General features: G+C 42.7%; 1 protein-coding gene across 2 annotated transcripts; it reads right to left on the bottom strand.

Moving 5' to 3' along the window:
- Positions 1-4,040: 4,040 nt before the first annotated feature.
- Positions 4,041-15,651, bottom strand: LOC125277549 (trichohyalin-like). 2 transcript variants are annotated; one of them, XM_048206003.1, is made up of 5 exons: positions 15,398-15,651; positions 8,874-8,934; positions 7,986-8,102; positions 7,124-7,762; positions 4,041-4,979 (listed from the first exon to the last, which is right to left on the bottom strand). In XM_048206003.1, exons 1-5 carry the CDS (start codon positions 15,404-15,406, stop codon positions 4,204-4,206), a joined length of 1,602 nt encoding a protein of 533 aa, XP_048061960.1. In that variant the 5' UTR covers positions 15,407-15,651; the 3' UTR covers positions 4,041-4,203. The 2 variants fall into 2 exon arrangements, with proteins under 2 accessions (XP_048061960.1, XP_048061959.1); XM_048206002.1 differs by lacking the exon at positions 15,398-15,651 and having other exon boundaries at positions 8,874-9,656.
- Positions 15,652-18,574: the final 2,923 nt, after the last annotated feature.

Here is an 18,574-nt window from a genome sequence, read left to right as displayed (position 1 = left end):
TCAGGGGTCGGTATTGGGCCCTAAATTATTCAACTTGTACATCAATGATATATTTAATGTTTCACAATTACTCAAGTGTGTTTTGTTTGCAGATGATACTAATATTTTCTATTGTGATGACAGTTATGATCAGCTTGTTAATGTTGTAAATACTGAATTAAGGAATATTAAAAAATGGATGGATAGCAATAAATTATCTCTAAACTTGAATAAAACTAAAGCCATATTATTTGGTAATTATAAAATTAACTCAAAAAAGCCCATTGAGATAGACGGGATACAAATTGAACATGTCTCTGAAATAAAATTTTTAGGTGTCACAATAGATAATAAATTAACTTGGAAAACTCACATCAGACACATAAAAACCAAAGTCTCCAAATGCCTTGCAATAATAAATAAAGCCAAATATGTTCTTGATTATACTGCTCTCCATACCCTGTATTGTTCCCTGATCTTACCATACTTAACCTACTGTGTTGAAATATGGGGAAATAATTATAATAATTCAATACAGTCACTCTTTATTTTACAAAAAAGGGCTATACGTACTATACACAAAGTTGAATATCTTGAACACACAAATCCACTTTTCCTTAAATCAAAGTTATTAAAAATACAGGATCTTGTCAAATTTAACACAGCACAATTTTTATTTAAAGCATTTCATAATCTATTACCTGTTAACATACAAAAGTTATTCACGCATAGAGAGCGGCTGTACAGTACGAGGGACTATGGGAACTTTTCAATACCAATGGTCAGAACTACCAGGAGGAGTTTTTGTGTGTCTGTATGTGGGGTTAAAATATGGAATGGGCTGGGGCTCGAATATAAACAATGTCAAAGCATTCGTCAGTTCAAAACTCTATATAAACAGAAGGTTTTTTCACAGTACAAGGACGGTGGGGCTTAATTGTCTGCTGATGTATTTATTGGCTGTGTGTCTTACCTTGTTGGTATTGTGGTTACCATTGTTGGTATTACTATAATTGTTACCTGTGGTAATATATGAGTGTATTAAGATATGCTTGTTTTTGTTTTTTTGTTTTTTTCTTTTCTTCTCCATATGTGTATAAATACATATGAAATTGAGAGATATGATAACATTACTAATTAAGGAAGCAGCTACTCTTGTTTTTGTATTTCTGTTAATTTGTAACACACCTGGGGTGGGTTTAAATAAGTTTGACTTCTTCCCACTCCGTTTCGAGCAATTGATTAATTATGTTGTTTATGTAAGGTGAGCATACCTTGTATAATCAAATGCTTCTATTGCTTTATGTCACTATTGCTCGAAATAAATAAATAATAAATAATTTCAGTATTGGCAGATGCAAAACGCTACAAAAGGTGAGAACTTTTAAAGTTAAAAAACGATATGTTACGTAAACGATAAGAGCTCATTGTGGTTTCTCGGTTTGATCAATTTGAGCAACCATAAACGATGCAAAACATATGAATTTTGAGTTTGTGATAGGATTCCTATATAGAAAAATCACTGCTTGCCCTCCAGCCACATTTCACTTGCATCAGTGACGTCATGTGCAAACAACCTATTGCATGTCATGCGTGAATCGGTGGGCGGGGCTAAACAGGCAGTGATGAAGTAGGCGTTGATCTTCTTCTGCGGAGGCGGAGCTTGCTGCCCTTTGACCTCATAGATCCCCACTTTGAAAATCCTGTCGTTCGCTGGGTCTGGTGTCAATTAAAGTGTTTTTTGGACTAACAAGGAAGTTTTCAGCTCTGAAACTTACAGGATATTCTTATAGTATGATGACCTCTTATATGTCAAAAGCTCAAGGAAAATTTGATTTCTCAGTTCATCACCCCTTTAAGGAAGTAATTTGATAATTTATGGTCATTTGGTAATTTGATCATTCTTACATTACACTGATGTACTCCTGATATTTGTTATTAAAATAACCACAGAAACTGATAGTTGCAATCAATTTTTTATTGGTTAAAATGAATGGAGAATATCTCGTGTTTTTCCGTCTGCTCGAGCCCTCAGGATTGGCGCTTATGGTTTCATAAACAAGGCCCAGTTCTACACTGGATTTACAGATCATTTGAAACTGAAAGACGGAGCGGTCACAGTGATAATGATCCCAGTCATGAGTCGAACCGCTAAAACTGAGAGTAAAACTGCTTCGAATGTCTGTTTTGTTGGCAATAGGCGCCTGAGTGCGTATAATAAACAACACGAACGTAGTGAATTTATAAATTCATCATTCAATATACGCTATATTCATTATAGTGATTCAAAAGTTATCCAGGGATAATGCGATGGTGTATTGTGTGTGTTTAAATACAGTTGTTTAGCTGACCATTGATAGCTTGCAGATGATACAAAAGCTGCGCATGCTCGTGACTCTTTAGCTCCGCTCACACGGCACGCACGCGCTCTGCTGTTTTTGGAAAGACTCGGTACAGTGTATGTATCTTTTATAAACATGATAAAACTAAAGACTTTTCGGAGACATGAAGGATGCACTACTACTCTATAGGTATACTCAAGATTAACATGAGATTGGCAGAAACTGTGTGTGATATGTACCCTTTGATAATATCAACTGAGCACACAGACACTATCTGATCAGTTATGATACTATCTGAATCATAAACTCTTATAAATACTCCATTACTCAGTAAATAGGTGTTAATGTGCTTAATAATAACTCTTACTGGGCTACATAAGTATTATTATAATGTTAGTAATTTTATCACAGCCTTCTTCTATCCACTAAACATGTTAAATGGCCAACAGTTCATTCCCACTGTTACACACTCTCCTCCCTCTGCCGCTGTTACACAAGTCTCTTATGCATATTCATTAATTATAGTCTTTTCAGCTCTTCCCTAATTCCTGTGGTCTCTCTAGTTGTATCTTGTTGAATGTTAGTAGGTTATATCTAGTGACTTCAACTTCTAGTTGTTGTTGGGCCATTCCAACCATAGCAAAAACTGACTCAAAGTCCATATTATGTGTTCCTCAGGAAAAGGGTTTGGGTGTGATAAGTATCTTCTTCTCATTATACATTTATATATATATCATTATGCACCTAGGCATGCAGACTGCTTCTACAAACATTTGTGAAAGAATGGGTCACTCTCAGGAGCTCAGTGTCGTACCGTGATAGGTTGCCTCCTGTGCAATAAGTCCATTCGTGAAATTTCCTCACTACTAAATATTTCACGGTCTGCTGTTAGTGGTATAAGAACAAAGTGGAAGCAATTGGGAACAACAGCAACCCAGCCATGAAGTGGTAGACCACGTAAAATCACAGAGCGGGGTCAGCGCATGCTGAGGCACACAGTGCACATAAGTCACCAACTTTCTGCCGAGTCAATAGCTACAGACCTCCAAACTTCATGTGGCCTTCAGATTAGCTCAAGAACAGTGTGTAGAGAGCTTCATGGAATGGGTTTCCATGGCCGAGCAGCTGCATCCAAGCCTTACATCACCAAGTGCAATGCAAAGCGTGGGATGCAGTGGAGTAAAGCACGGCGCCAGTGACCAATCACGCTTCTCTGTCTGGCAATCTGATGGACGAGTCTGGGTTTGGCGGTTCCAGGAGAACGGTACTTGCCCGACTGCATTGTGCCAAGTGTAAAGTGTGGTGGAGGGGGGATTATGGTGTGGGGTTGTTTTTCAGGGGTTGGGCTTGAACCCTTAGTTCCAGTGAAAGGAACTCTTAATGCTTCAGCACACCAAGACATTTTGGGCAATTTCATGCTCCCAACTTTGTGGGTACAGTTTGGGGATGACCCCTTCCTGTTCCAACATGACTGCGCACCAGTGCACAAAGCAAGGTCCATACAGACATGGATGAGCGAGGTGTGGAGGAATTTGACTGGCCTGCACCTCAACCCGACAGAACACCTTTGGGATGAATTAGAGCGGAGACTGTGAGCCAGACCTTCTCGCCAACATCACTGCCTAAACTCACAAATGCACTTCTAGAACAATGGTCAAAAATTCCCATAAACACACTCCTAAACCTTGTGGAAAGCCTTCCCAGAAGAGTTGAGGCTGTTATAGCTGCAAAGGGTGGGCCAACTCCATATTAAACCCTACGGATTAAGAATGGGATGTCATCAAAGTTCATGTCAATTTAAAGGCAGGCGTCCCAAAACTTTTGGCAATATAGTGTGTATATCTATAATTTTTTATGCTATGGTCAGTACGAGAGTATGCAATCAGGAAATAATACACTTTGAATCTTGTGAATCTTGAATTGGTTTTAACTCTGCGAGATTCTCTATCAGTTTTTGTATTTCCCTTTCCATTTCCTCATTTCGCCTGTGAAGTGTATCACTCTCTTCCTTCTCCCTCCTGAGCTTTCTCTCCATCTCTTGAATCTGAGATTTAAGCAGGTAGATCTCACTGCTGTAGAATCTCTCTGTGTTTCCTGCCAACATCTTGTCAATCTTCTCCAGCAGCTGTGAGACCTGAGAATCATCTCCGCTCTGATTAATGTTGAGACAATGAAACCTGTTCCCACATTTCTTTATAAGTCTCTGGAACTCCTGATGGCCTGATTGGACAAACTTTTCAATGTTCTTCTCTTGTTCTTCATCAGTAACCGTGATGAGGATCATGGTGTTCCTCCAATGCCTTTCTCCAAAGATCTCTTCCATTTTCTCCAGTATCTCTCTCTCCTCTCCAGCAGACTCTTTGACTGGTATAACTAGGAGGAGGGCGTGGGGTCCAGGAGCAGACAGACGGACACAGTTTTCAAAATCCTGTCTCAGCTCCTCCAGGGAGATTCCTGAGCAGAACCAGTCAGAAGTTTCCACCACAGTCACCTTCCTCCCAGCCACCTCCCCCTGTCTGATCCCGCTCTGCTGGCTCTCTGTAGATGCTCCACTATGGATCCTCTCCTCTCTTCCTAGAACCATGTTTCCTGCTGCACTCTTCTCAGATCCAGACCTCCCCATAAGAATCAGCCTGAGTTCTGATCCAGGAGCTGACACTGGAGAGTTTGGAATAGAGGTAGAAAAAGAATTTAATTATTGCTGATTAGGAAACCTTTATGTGACACAAACATGTTAAGATAATCCATCTTATTCTATTTTAGCATCTTACTGTATATTTTGTTTACAGCAATATATGCTGTATATTTTATAATTTTCATTTTTAGGCTTTTTTATTCCATTTCAGTCTAGTAAACAATAATGATGATAGTGGGTTTAAAACAATTGATTGTGATTGTCAGAACAGGACATATTAAAATGGCTATATAGTCAACATGAAGATAACTGGGGGGAAAAAACATTAGTTGTAATGCTCCATCTTTTAATATCAGAACATTTGCAAAGCTTGCACAGCATTCTATAGGTTCATAGAACTGAATATGCCACACAAAAAAGCCTGGTTCCTCCCAAGGTTTTTTTTCCTCTCCATTTTAACACCTATTTGCCACCTGTTTGCCATCTGATGTCACCTGTTAGAGTTTGGGTTTCTTGCCGCTGTCGCCTTTGGCTTGCTTAGTTGGGGACACTTGACATTTCACTTGACATTTGATATTCAACAGTGCTTTGATCTGCCTGCATTGACACTATTCTTTAAAGGCGCTCTAAGCGATCCTGGGTGGAGTAACTTCCTGTTGATGTTCTTAGTGTTGTCAAACAAAACAGAGGCTAGCTAGACCCTCCCTCCTCCTCCTCCTCCTCCTCCCCTCCGTGCTTCCTGAAACAGTCATGAACGCGCATTTAAAATCATTCTTGTCGGTTTATTGGCTGGAGCATGTTTATTATTATTCGTGGTCCAGGCTGCACCAGTTTGTTTTTATTGCCATTTTCGGAGCTTGTGGCGACTACAGAGACTGCGTTTGTTTACAGTGTGTTCAGGGGACAGGCAGCTAGCAAATAGTGAGGAGATGTTTGCTGTATGTGACAAAAAATGTTTTGGCCTAAAAACGCGTGACATCACTTAGAGCACCTTTAAAGGGTTAGTTCACCCAAAAATGAAAATTAATTATTCATTAATTACTCACCCTCATGCCGTTCCACACCCGTAAGACCTTCATTAATCTTCAGAACACAAATTAAGATATTTTAGTTGAAATCCGATGGATCCGTGAGGCCTATATTTTATATTTATATTTATATTTTTGGAGCGCCAAAAAAAACTAAATAAGGACTTATATAGTGATGGCCGATTTCAAAACACTGCTTCAGAAAGATTCGTAGCGTTATGAATCAGCATGTCGGAGCGCCAAAGTCACGTGATTTCAGCAGTTTGACACGCAATCCGAATCATGATTCGATACACTGATTCATAACGCTCCGAATCTTCCTGAAGCAGTGTTTTGAAATCGGCCATCACTAAATAAGTCATTATTTTGTTTTTTTTTGGCGCACCAAAAATATTCTCGTGGCTTTATAATATTAATATTGAACCACTGTACTCACATGAACTGATTTAAATATGTTTTTAGTACATTAATGGATCTTGAGAGAGGAAATGTCATTGCTGGCTATGCAGGCCTCACTGAGCCATCGGATTTCAACTAAAATACCTTAATTTGTGTTCCGAAGATTAACAATGGTCTTACGGGTGTGGAACGAGTAAATATTGACAGAATTTTCATTTTTGGGTGAACTAACCCTTTAAGAGCTGCTGTGCAGCCAAAATAATGTACCAGTTATCACTGTAAAGCTGCTTTGACACAATCTGCATTGTAAAAAGTGCTATATAAATAACGGTGACTTGACTTGACAAAATTTCAAGTCAGAGTTTTAATCAAAAGTTGGAAGGAGCTTGTTGATCTGGTTCTGTCTATCACAACACGTGTATATAAGATGCTGTTTACCACATTCCCTCAGAGAAATTTGTAAAAATAAATGTCAATCACTTGTTTCTAATACCTGGTAACCAGAGACAGCACGTAGTTTAGCAAACATTCCCTCTTTATGTTAGTTCTTTGTGAATCGAGCTCTCTCACTTCTGGTTTCATGGAATTTGCTGTTTAATGCAGATGTCACACTTCCCTGTGGATTAGGTTTGCTTACAGTTTTTTCAACACACATTTTGAACACACTACTGTTTAGTTGTTCTTCTCCCAACGGTTTAGATTCTACATGTGATAATCTATACATTTATGATGTGACTTACACATTGGAGGTGCATCCATGCTATTTCTTCTCCTTTTTGGTGCTGTCAAGTCCAACATTTCTTGCATTTCTACACTCTGAGTCTTTGAAAGTTTCCAATTACAAACAATATTTATGATTTGAGGAAGGATCTCTCCTAAGTACATCATGATCTTCTCCATTTTCTGTTGCTGTCTCTCTTCCATTTCAGCCCTCTCCTTCTCCCACTTTTCAGTGTATTCTCTAAGATTCTCCTCAGTTCTCTGCCTTTTCTGTTTCTCTCTCTCCAGCTCTCTCTCTAGCTCCTTCATTTTTGCTTCATCTCTTTCTTCTTTCATTTTTCTTTCAAGCTCAGTAATTCTTTTTGCATTCTGAGATATCTTTTCCTCTAGACTCTTGATTTTGTCTGTGAATCTGTGAAATGTTTCTTGTATTTTTCTCTCTAGTTTCCCTCTAATTTCTCTCTGCTGTCTTTCTTTGAATTTCTTTATTTCTTTCTCAATTATTTTCTCTATCTCTGAATAGTCTAAATAGATCTCAGTGCTGTTGTTTCCTGCAACCATTTTGTCAATCTTCTTCAGCAGCTGTAGGACTTGAGCATCATCTCCGCTTGGATTAGGAACCATCACTGCAGACGCTGAAGTAGAGGCTTCTCCACTCACTTGGAAACAAAATTGAAATTATGATTAACTAACAGGAAAATGACAATTTAAAACAAGTAAAGGATTTTTAAAGATTCCCCCCACAAAACTTCTTAGCTAAAAACTCTTTGGAGAAGTGATAATATAAAAATCTTTGTGAATACAGGCCGACTTATTTTATTCTTTAAAGTAAATTACTAAATACATTCTAATTAAAAATGTTATCTTAATCCAGACACTCACCATATTTTTGCTGCTGTTGTTTTTCCCCCTCCAGGTGTTTCTGCAGTTTATTTCTTATGTCACTATCACTTAGGAGAACCTCCACCACCTGTCCAAAATCCATCCCTTGAAACTGAACTGGAGAAGAAATTGTAAGTTAAGTATATTTAACTTATAAATTATAGCCGAGCTGTCTAGGACCCAGAGAGGGCTACTCCCTGAGAAAACAAAGGACTTTTCTGGAAATTAACATTTGAATTCTCTGTCTCACCTGACCAATAAAAAATTTTTACATTTGAATTTATTCTGACTTACTCTGAAATTATTAGCTATAGTACTTTATGTTAAACCATGTCACCACAAATCTATCATCAGTTTAGTAACGGACTGAAATTCAGCTTAGATGGAGCATTGAGGCACGCCACTGAAGTTTTAGAGCTCAACCTAACAAACTGGCATTAGTCATGTGTCCTTAGACTGTAGAGAATAATAATGGAATTTCTGTTTAAAACAACAAAGTGTTATTATATCAGTCTAAATAGGGTGAGCCTCAACCTCTGATTAGTGTAATATTATTCTAGCTAAGTGTGCATGGGAAACCTTGACATGATTATCAAATTTTCCATTAGAGTAAGTTAAGTTGGTCATCTTATTCTAAGATAGATATTCTACCTTAAATTACATATGTACAAAACTGAAATGAACAAGCATGGTGTGGCATCTAAAAAGTATTAGTCAATTGCCTCAGTCTAATGACCAAGACTGACATAGTATACGTAAGTATACGTAAGTTTTATTCATAAATTATTCTTCATATTCATAAATTTCTTTGTTTCCTGTTCCAAAATACATATTTATATAACAGATTATAACAAAGCAAAATAAATTATATTTCATCAAGTTATTCACCTGCCATTAGAATGGATTCCTTCATTTTCTTTCTCTCCTCTTTGGTCCAAGCTCTATTTATCTGCAAAAGAGAAACACAATGGGCTGAAAGTCTGTATCTCTGCATCTCATTTCAACACTTTTTGGTATTGTATATGTTACAACACAGAAGGGTTGAAGGCAGGAGTAAAACAAACAGTGATGTTTATTGATACCAGTAGAGTATAACAGTTGTGCAGGTGAGTATAAAGTGAAGTATAGATGAATGGAGCAATGCAGAGTGGTAATACTGTCCTTCTTGTGATCGTAGGAGTGAAGAGCTTGAATGACGCTGGAGAGTATGGACGCTGGAGACTTGGAACACTCACACACAGATGGAGAAGCACACGAGGGAAACAGGAGACGTTGGAGACAGGTAAGTAGATCGTCTGGAGTCCTTAAGGTAAGCATACAGGTAAGTATGATACAAACGAGACCAGACAGTGAGTGTGTGTGAGTGTGAGTCCTTTATACTGTGACTGATGAGTGCTGATGGGGTGCAGGTGCCGGTGATTAGTACTCTGGTGATTGGGTGCGCTGTGACTGGCTGATGGTGGAGCCTGGCGTGTCTGTGACAGTACCCCCCCTCCCATGGCCCACTCCTGAGGGCCGAGGACCCCGACGTCGTGGTGGCCGTCCTCTTCCACGTGGGGCAGGTCTGTCAGGGTGGCTGGCGTGGAATGTTTCAAGAAGATTGGGATCAAGGATGTAATTTCTGGGGACCCAAGAGTGCTCCTCGGGACCGTAGCCTTCCCAGTCCACTAGGTATTCCAGTTGACCACCACGTCGCCAGGAGTCCAAGATTTTTAACGAACCTCGTAGGCTCGGCGGCTGCCACGTCAGGCTCTGTGGGGGGGGGAAACAGAAGGGTGGTGAGGTTTTAATAAAGACACATGGAATGTGGGGTGAATTCTGTACTGTGGAGGGAGTTTGAGTTGGTAAGTGACCGTGTTGATCTGTCTGGTGATAGTGAATGGGCCAATGAATCTGGGACTCAGCTTTTTGCAGGGCAGACGCAGTCTGATGTCCCGGTTTGACAGCCAGACCTTCTGTCCCGGTTGATAGGAGGGAGCATGGGAACGTCGAAGGTCCGCTGTCGTCCTGCGTCTGCGTAGGGCTCGCTGCAGTTGATGGTGGGCTGAGTACCAAACCCTCTCGCTCTCCTGGAATCAGTAGTCGACCGCTGGAAAGTTGGATGGTTCCCCGTCCCAGGGGAACAGTGGGAGTTGGAAACCGAGCACGCACTGGAATGGAGTGAGTCCGGTGGTCGATTGTCGTAGAGAGTTCTGTGCGTACTCGGCCCAACCCAAGTACTGGTTCCAGGAGTCCTGGTGGCCATGGCAGAAGGTACGCAGGAAGCGGCCGATCTCCTGAATCTTCCTTTCCGTCTGCCCGTTCGACTGAGGGTGGTAACCAGATGACAGACTGACGGTCACACCCAGGAGGGATAGGAACGCCTTCCATACACGAGAGATGAATTGGGGTCCTCTGTCTGAGACGATGTCTTCGGGAATACCATAGTATCGGAACATGTGATTTAACATGAGTTCTGCCGTTTCCATGGCGGTAGGTAGACCTCTCAGGGGGATCAGATGACAGGATTTAAAAAAGCGGTCTACTACTACCAGGATGCATGTGTGTCCATCAGAAGCTGGGAGATCCGTAATGAAGTCCACTCCCAGGTGTGACCAGGGTCGCTCAGGAATGGGCAGAGGATTAAGCTTGCCGGCTGGCAGATGGCGAGGGCTCTTCGAGATGGCGCACTCCCTGCAGCCCTGCACGTACATTCTGACATCGTTGGCCATGTTGGGCCACCAGAAGTGCTCCTTTAGCAGCGAGAGGGTCTCATTGACCCCCGGGTGGCCAGTGCCAAGTGACGTGTGAGCAGAGTGAATCAGTGGAGTGCGTTGTGTCCTTGTGATGTACTGCAAGCCTTGGGGGCAACCCGGCGGAGCGTTGGTGGAGGCATTGGAGGAGGGTAAGGTCTCTTCCGACCAGGAGATGGGGCTCACAAAGATTGTCTCGGGGAGAATTGTTTCAGGTTCTTCGTTCTTTTCCTGGAGAATGGAGATGGGACAAGACATCTGCCTTTACATTTTTGGAGCCAGGGCGATAGGAAATCGAGAAGTCGAATCGGGAGGAAAACATGGCCCACCGTGCTTTGACGGGGATTAAGTCTCTTTGCAGCTCTCAGGTATTCCAAGTTCTTATGGTCAGTTAAGACCAAGAAGGAGTGTTTAGCTCCCTCCAACCAATGCCTCCACTCTTCCAAGGCAAGCTTGACGGCCAGGAGCTCGCGGTCACCGATGTCGTAGTTGACCTCCGCCGGGTTGAGCTTGCGGGAGAAGAAGGCACATGGATGGAGTCTACTTGGCGTCCCCTGCTGCTGAGATAGCACCGCTCCCACTCCTGCGGTGGCAGCGTCCACCTCCACGACGAAGGGCAGATCTGGATTTGGGTGGACGAGGAGGGGAGCGGTGGTGAAGGCTTTCTTGAGGGCTTCGAAGGCGTTGGTGGCTTCTTGAGTCCAGGACAGAGACTTGGGCTGGTTGCGGAGTAGATTGGTGAGTGGATGAACAATGGATCTGTAATTCTTTATGAAGCGGTGGTAGAAGTTAGCAAAGCCAAGAAAGCGCTGGAGTTCTTTGATTGTGGATGGTGTGGGCCAGGACTTGATAGCCTCCACCTTCCCCTCGTCCATCCGGATGCCACTGTGATCGATGATGTAACCGAGGAAGTGAACTGAGGGTTGATGGAATGAACATTTTTCAGCTTTCAGGAAGAGATGGAACTGTCGTAGGTGTTGGAGGACATCCGCAACGTGGTGGCGATGTTCGGCCAAGCTCCGGGAGTAGATGAGTATGTCGTCTATTTAGACGAGGACAAATCGATGGAGAAACTCCCGGAGCACCTCATGTATGAAATCCTGGAATACGGAGGGGGTGTTGACCAGGCCGTACGGCATGACGAGATATTCATAGTGGCCGGTGGGCGTGACGAAGGTGGTCTTCCACTCATCCCCCTTGCGTATCTGGATGAGGTTGTACGCGCTGCGGAGGTCCAGCTTGGTGAACACAGTGGCACCACGGAGATGTTCTAGGGCAGCTGGGACGAGAGGAAGGGGATACCGGAACTTGACGGTGATCTTGTTCAGTGCACGATAATCAATACAGGGCCGCAAGCCTCCGTCCTTTTTCGCCACGAAGAAGAAACTCGAAGCAGCAGGGGAAGTAGACGGGTGGATGTAACCTTGATTGAGTGCCTCTTTTATGTATTCCTCCATGGCCTTCTCCTCCGGTACTGACAGGGGGTAAATCCTTCCCCTGGGCACTGGCTCACCCGGTAACAGATCGATGGCACAGTCCCATGGCTGGTGTGGAGGCAGCTTGGAGGCTCTCTGTGGGCAGAAAACGTCACTGAAGGGGGCGTAACAGGCTGGAATATCCACGGAACGTTTCTCAACAGGACTTTCGATAGAGGTGGTACAGATGGAGAGATCATTCGCACAAGGAGACTTGGAAACAGGAAACTCGGAGAAACAGTTGGAGAAACAGGTTTCGCCCCACTTCAGGATTTCGCCCGTATGCCAGGAGATGGTTCGATTGTGCTGTTCTAGCCACGGGTGCCCCAGAACCACGTCAGAGGTGGATTCCTCCAGAACCAGCAGATGGATTTCTTCCACATGTAATATTCCCACATGCAACTGAAGGGGACCCACGCACCGACTGATCTTTCTTCGGCTTAGGGGTTTGCCCGTGATGGAGTGGACTTGGTAGATGGTCGGAGAGGGCGTGGTTTTGAGCTGGAGCTGTCTGCAGAGGGAGCCGGAGATGACATTTCCTGCTGACCCTGAACCGAGGAGTGCCACCACTGGAACAGATACGTCAGCAGCAGTAAGGTTTACAACAGTAGTGAGTGGTTTCATCTTCTTAATGGAGGGAATGATAGCACTCACCATGGGACGAGGAGGACGAATGGGGCATGCAGATATGACATGCCCAGGAGCACCACAATATAAGCAGAGATTCAGGGTCATCCTTCGTTGACGCTCAGCGAAAGAAAGTTGGGAAGTATCCACTTGCATGGGTTCGCTGGCTGGTTCTGGAGGGCTGACAGGTTCGGACCGACGGAGGAGGATGGTGGGAAGTGACTGGCCCTGGCGTTCTTCTATACACGACTGCATATGAGAGCCTACGCGGATGGACAGCTGGATGAAGCGTTCGAGGCCGATGGAATCCTCGTATGCAGCGAGATGCAACCGCACTCTAGGTTCCAGACCCTGACGATAGGAGGTGATGAGAGCTTACTCGTTCCATCCACTAGCAGCGGCCAGCGTTCTAAATTGCAAAGCATACTCATTGACAGACAATGATCATTGCTTTAAATTGTAAAGTTTCTCACCAGCAGACGAGTCAGAGACAGGTTTACCGAAAACCTCACGGAAGTGTGAGACGAAGGAGGAGTATGATTGCACAGCAGGACCTTTCTGTGACCAAAGAGAGTCCGCCCATTGTAAAGCTTTGCCTTGCAGCTGAGAGATGATGAACGCAATTTTCGATGTGTCGTCAGGGTAGAGGTGCGGTTGCATCTCCAGGACCAGTTTAGTCTGGCTATCACCAGACCAAGCTCAATTTAAAATTGAACATTGGTCTGGGGAGTTTGCTATGTATTTCCTACTGCACAAGAGGCGTGATCAACGAGCATTAGTCACGCAATTGGATAGTCCTTCAACCAATCAGATCAACGATCCGGGTGACGTACTTTGCAGAACTATGCGAAAACTCCAGACAGGTTTACCGTGTCTCAATCAGCATCGAGCGATTTTTGCAGGTTGTGCAAAAAAACATGAAAGTGATCGGTATTTACACCCACTCGAGCAATCTGTTTGCTAACTAAAGAAGTCATTCAGCATCGTCGAGAGTTTAAAAGGCGACTCTGATACTGTTCTGGTTCAGTGTAAATGAACGCGGAATATAGCCGCCCTAAACTACGTCATTGTCATGACAACCAAAAAGAATTCCAGTCGCGAGATTCAAGAAGCAGGGAGACGAAACATATAGAGCAAATAATAAAAATATTGTCTACCATCAAAGGGCATTGAAGTAAAAGAGTCCTGTACTCACATCGTGAAGCAAAGCACCAAAATAACAGCAGAGAATCATTGTGTGTCATCAATCGCCGTTTGTAATCTTCCTATGAAGAGACTGTCGGATCAACGTTCTGCTACATTTCTCTCAGATAAGTTAAATGCTTAACACAATTGGCGTCACTGTGATTGTGCATTGTAATTTTGGAGTGACGGTCGTGCGAGAGACGGGTAGATCAGATACCGTGTGTCTCAATCAGCTACCTAGTCCAGTAGTCAGGGCACTGATCAGGGAATCAGCCACATTCACTTTCATGATATACTGATTCACGACCTAGGGAACTAGGGAGCTGATTGAGACGCAGGGATAGAGTTTGAAAGCTGCTTGCCGTCGCTTCTCTATCGTCATCGTGTTATATCCGCCAATAGCGAGCAAGGTGGATAAGCCCGTCTGTGATTGGTTCCCGCAAAAGTGTAACAGCGCAGCAGAAGTGAATGCACGGGTTTCCAGACTGAGTTGCCGAGCGAAATCAAATCGCCGGCAGATCAGGCTGGGTTTACCCAGACTAGGACCAGTTCATATTGCAGGAGGAATCTGCTGCAAACCTCCGCCGATCCTGAATAGGGCGCTGGTTTGGCCATGGGACTGGCGTGAATCACAGAGGAAGGAGTGGAAGCAATGGTTGCGGAAGCAACGGCGGGTGACGGTGACGTGGTTGAGGAGTGAGCGCTCGGCGTAGGGCGTCTACGAGCTCTTGAAATGGGTCCTTGTGACTCATACTGGTATCGGCTGTTGAAGGTCCGGTCTTCTGTTACAACACAGAAGGGTCGGAGGCAGGAGTAAAACAAACAGTGATGTTTATTGATACCAGTAGAGTATAACAGTTGTGCAGGTGAGTATAACGTGAAGTATAGATGAATGGAGCAATGCAGAGTGGTAATACTGTCCTTCTTGTAGGAGTGAAGAATTTGAATGACGCTGGAGAGTATGGAGACTTGGAACACTCATACACAGATGGAGAAGCACACGAGGGAAACAGGAGACGTTGGAGACAGGTAAATAGATCATCTGGAGTCCTTAAGGTAAGCATACAGGTAAGTATGATACAAACGAGACCGGACAGTGAGTGTGTGTGAGTGTGAGTCCTTTATACTGAGTGCTGATGGGGTGCAGGTGCCGGTGATTAGTACTCTGGTGATTGCGTGCGCTGTGACTGGCTGATGGTGGAGCCTGGCGTGTCTGTGACAGTATACAAATGCCTAGAATAATTGTACTCAGGCCGCTTAATTGATCACCATAATCAAATTTAATTGTTCAGTAACCCTCCTCTCAACATGTAGACTACATTAAAACTCTACAGCACTATGTGGGAAAACGAGGCCAATCCTATAACTCTTTTCAGTAAAGCTCATTTCTTACCTTTTCCATTTGTATTTTGGTTATACCAAGTGCACCTCTCGCAACATCAATTTGATGATCTATTGAGAAATGTAAAAAAAAAAAAAAAAAAAAAAAGTAATAATGGTTTTACAAACAGCTGACAGACTGTACAGTCTTGTAAAAATAGCTTATGAATGGAAATATTAGCCAAGTAACATAAACTATCATAAACTACACAGAATAGTAAATATTCAGAGATATAAGTATCTACTAATGTATACTTTACTTATAATATGAATTAATTATAATAACAAAATATAGCTGTTATAACACTTTGTTTCCCTTTTCTTGCCATAAATTCGTTGCCTCGCCACGGCCAAACCGTTTGAGATATCCAAAATCCGTTTGCAATTAAACAACTTCAATGTGTTAGCAACAAGTTAAAAAAAGCTTGGTGTAAATTGGATAAACCCTGTAGGAGCAGTAGTATAAAATTCATAGCCTGTTTTTTCAAAAAATTAACATTCAAACCAAAATAGCTGACTTCCTGTTGGTCGGAGCTAATGAATGTAAATTAGAAAATTGTCCGGCTTGATGAGAACAATATGTGTACCAAGTTTGGTGACTGTAGGAAAAACAAACCCCCCCACTTTTGTCAAAAGGTGGCGCTACTGAGCCCCTCCACCACGCCCATTTCTATGGCTTTGTCCATGTCTACTGGTTGACAATATTGATGTGTGTGTCGAGTTTCATGCAATTTGAAGCATGTTAAGAGCCTCAAAAACACTCAAGAATATTATTACAGTTTGACCTGTTGCCATGGCAACAATATTTCAAATATCAAAAATCCTGTCATAGGTCTACATCTGCTGTGTATTGACATTACACTGATGAAGTTTGAAGCAAATCAGGTAAAAATAAGAGGGTGATCTCAAAACATTTCAAAAAGTGATACACTTCCTGCTGCCAGTTGGTGGCGCTATAACTTTGACTCACAATAGTCACATACATGTGATCAGACTCCTATAACGAACACACTTGTGAAGTTTCATAAAGATCAATATATGTATGCAGACGTTATAACACATTTCCTGTTTCCTTTTTCTCGCCATAAATTCGTTGCCTCGCCACGGACAAACCGTTCGAGATATCAAAAATCCCCTGGCAATTTTTAATCATCAGTGTCTTGACTTCATGCTGACCGAGTTTGGTGGCGATCGGATTAATCGTCTAGGAGGAGTATATCAAATTCCAGAGCATGCGTTTTTCAAACAACCCTTAATAGCTGACTTCCTGTTGGCGTGACGTTTAACTTAGAGCACGAAAGTTGTTCGGCCCGATGAGGTCTATATGTGTACCGAGTTTCAGACTAATACGTGCAAGCGTGTTTAATATATGGACCAAATTTTCAGACCTTTTTCAAGGGGGCGCTGTTGAGCCCCCCTGCCACGCCCGGGTACCAGCTTCTGCCCGGCCCTGTTGGCCGCGGATTCCAATGTGTGTGCCAATTTTCAAGAGTTTTTGAGCATGTTAAGGCCCCCAAAAAGCCCCGGAAGACGGAAAAAAAATAAAAAAAAAAAAAATTAAAAAATAAAAATAAAAATATAGCTGCGAGCAGCGATGGCGGGCCCAAGCCCGGTGGCACCGCCACCCCGGTGGCTTCAGGGCAACTGTGCACAGCGGGCAATAGGCACTTAAAACGGTTAAACATCAAAGGACTATGTCAAATTCACTCCACATTTACTGCACTACAAGGTGCCACTATAGAGCCCCTCCTCCCTGCCCATTTTCAAAGGATTACATGTGCCAAGTTTTAACATTATTCTGATGAATTTTGAAGCAAATCAGGTAAAAATAAGAGGGTGATCTCAATGTATGCTGAAAGTGACACATTTTCTGCTTCCAGTTGGTGGCGCTATTACTTTGAATCACAATAGTCACATCCATGTGATCAGCCTTGTACAACGAAGACTAAGCCGAAGTTTCATCAAAATCAATTAATGTATGCAGAAGTTATAACACTTTGTTTCCCTTTTCTTGCCATAAATTCGTTGCCTCGCCACGGCCAAACCGTTTGAGATATCCAAAATCCGTTTGCAATTAAACAACTTCAATGTGTTAGCAACAAGTTAAAAAAAGTTTGGTGTAAATTGGATAAACCCTGTAGGAGCAGTAGTATAAAATTCATAGCCTGTTTTTTCAAAAAATTAACATTCAAACCAAAATAGCTGACTTCCTGTTGGTCGGAGCTAATGAATGTAAATTAGAAAATTGTCCGGCTTGATGAGAACAATATGTGTACCGAGTTTGGTGATTGTAGGAAAAACTAACCCCCCCACTTTTGTCAAAAGGTGGCGCTACTGAGCCCCTCCACCACGCCCATTTCTATGGCTTTGTCCATGTCTACTGGTTGACAATATTGATGTGTGTGTCGAGTTTCATGCAATTTGAAGCATGTTAAGAGCCTCAAAAACACTCAAGAATATTATTACAGTTTGACCTGTTGCCATGGCAACAATATTTCAAATATCAAAAATCCTGTCATAGGTCTACATCTGCTGTGTATTGACATTACACTGATGAAGTTTGAAGCAAATCAGGTAAAAATAAGAGGGTGATCTCAAAACATTTCAAAAAGTGATACACTTCCTGCTGCCAGTTGGTGGCGCTATAACTTTGACTCACAATAGTCACATCCATGTGATCAGACTCCTATAACGAACACACTCGTGAAGTTTCATAAAGATCAATATATGTATGCAGACGTTATAACACATTTCCTGTTTCCTTTTTCTCGCCATAAATTCGTTGCCTCGCCACGGCCAAACCGTTCGAGATATCAAAAATCCCCTGGCAATTTTTAATCATCAGTGTCTTGACTTCATGCTGACCGAGTTTGGTGGCGATCGGATTAATCGTCTAGGAGGAGTATATCAAATTCCAGAGCATGCGTTTTTCAAACAACCCTTAATAGCTGACTTCCTGTTGGCGTGGTGTTTAACTTAGAGCACGAAAGTTGTTCGGCCGATGAGGTCTATATGTGTACTGAGTTTCATACTAATACGTGCAAGCGTGTTTAATATATGGACCAAATTTTCAGACTTTTTTCAAGGGGGCGCTGTCGAGCCCCCTGCCACGCCCGGGTACCAGCCTCTCCGGCGTCCTAATGGCCGCGGATTCCAATGTGTGTGCCAATTTTCAAGAGTTTTTGAGCAT

The sequence above is a fragment of the Megalobrama amblycephala genome, linkage group LG10, assembly GCF_018812025.1.
Source record: "Megalobrama amblycephala isolate DHTTF-2021 linkage group LG10, ASM1881202v1, whole genome shotgun sequence".
Classification (NCBI taxonomy): domain Eukaryota; kingdom Metazoa; phylum Chordata; class Actinopteri; order Cypriniformes; family Xenocyprididae; genus Megalobrama; species Megalobrama amblycephala.
The sequence above is the reverse complement of the archived record's forward strand: the minus strand, read 5'-3'. Positions and strand labels throughout refer to the sequence as shown.

Excerpts from the sequence above, each read along its gene's own strand:
- LOC125277549 (XM_048206002.1), bottom strand. The coding sequence starts at position 8,979 with ATGCAGAGATACAGACTTTCAGCCCATTGTGTTTCTCTTTTGCAGATA. Across the intron at positions 8,103-8,873 it reads GGAATCCATTCTAATGGCAG|TTCAGTTTCAAGGGATGGAT; the intron begins GTGAATAACTTG and ends TTTCTTCTCCAG. Across the intron at positions 7,763-7,985 it reads ACAACAGCAGCAAAAATATG|TGAGTGGAGAAGCCTCTACT; the intron begins GTGAGTGTCTGG and ends TTTGTTTCCAAG.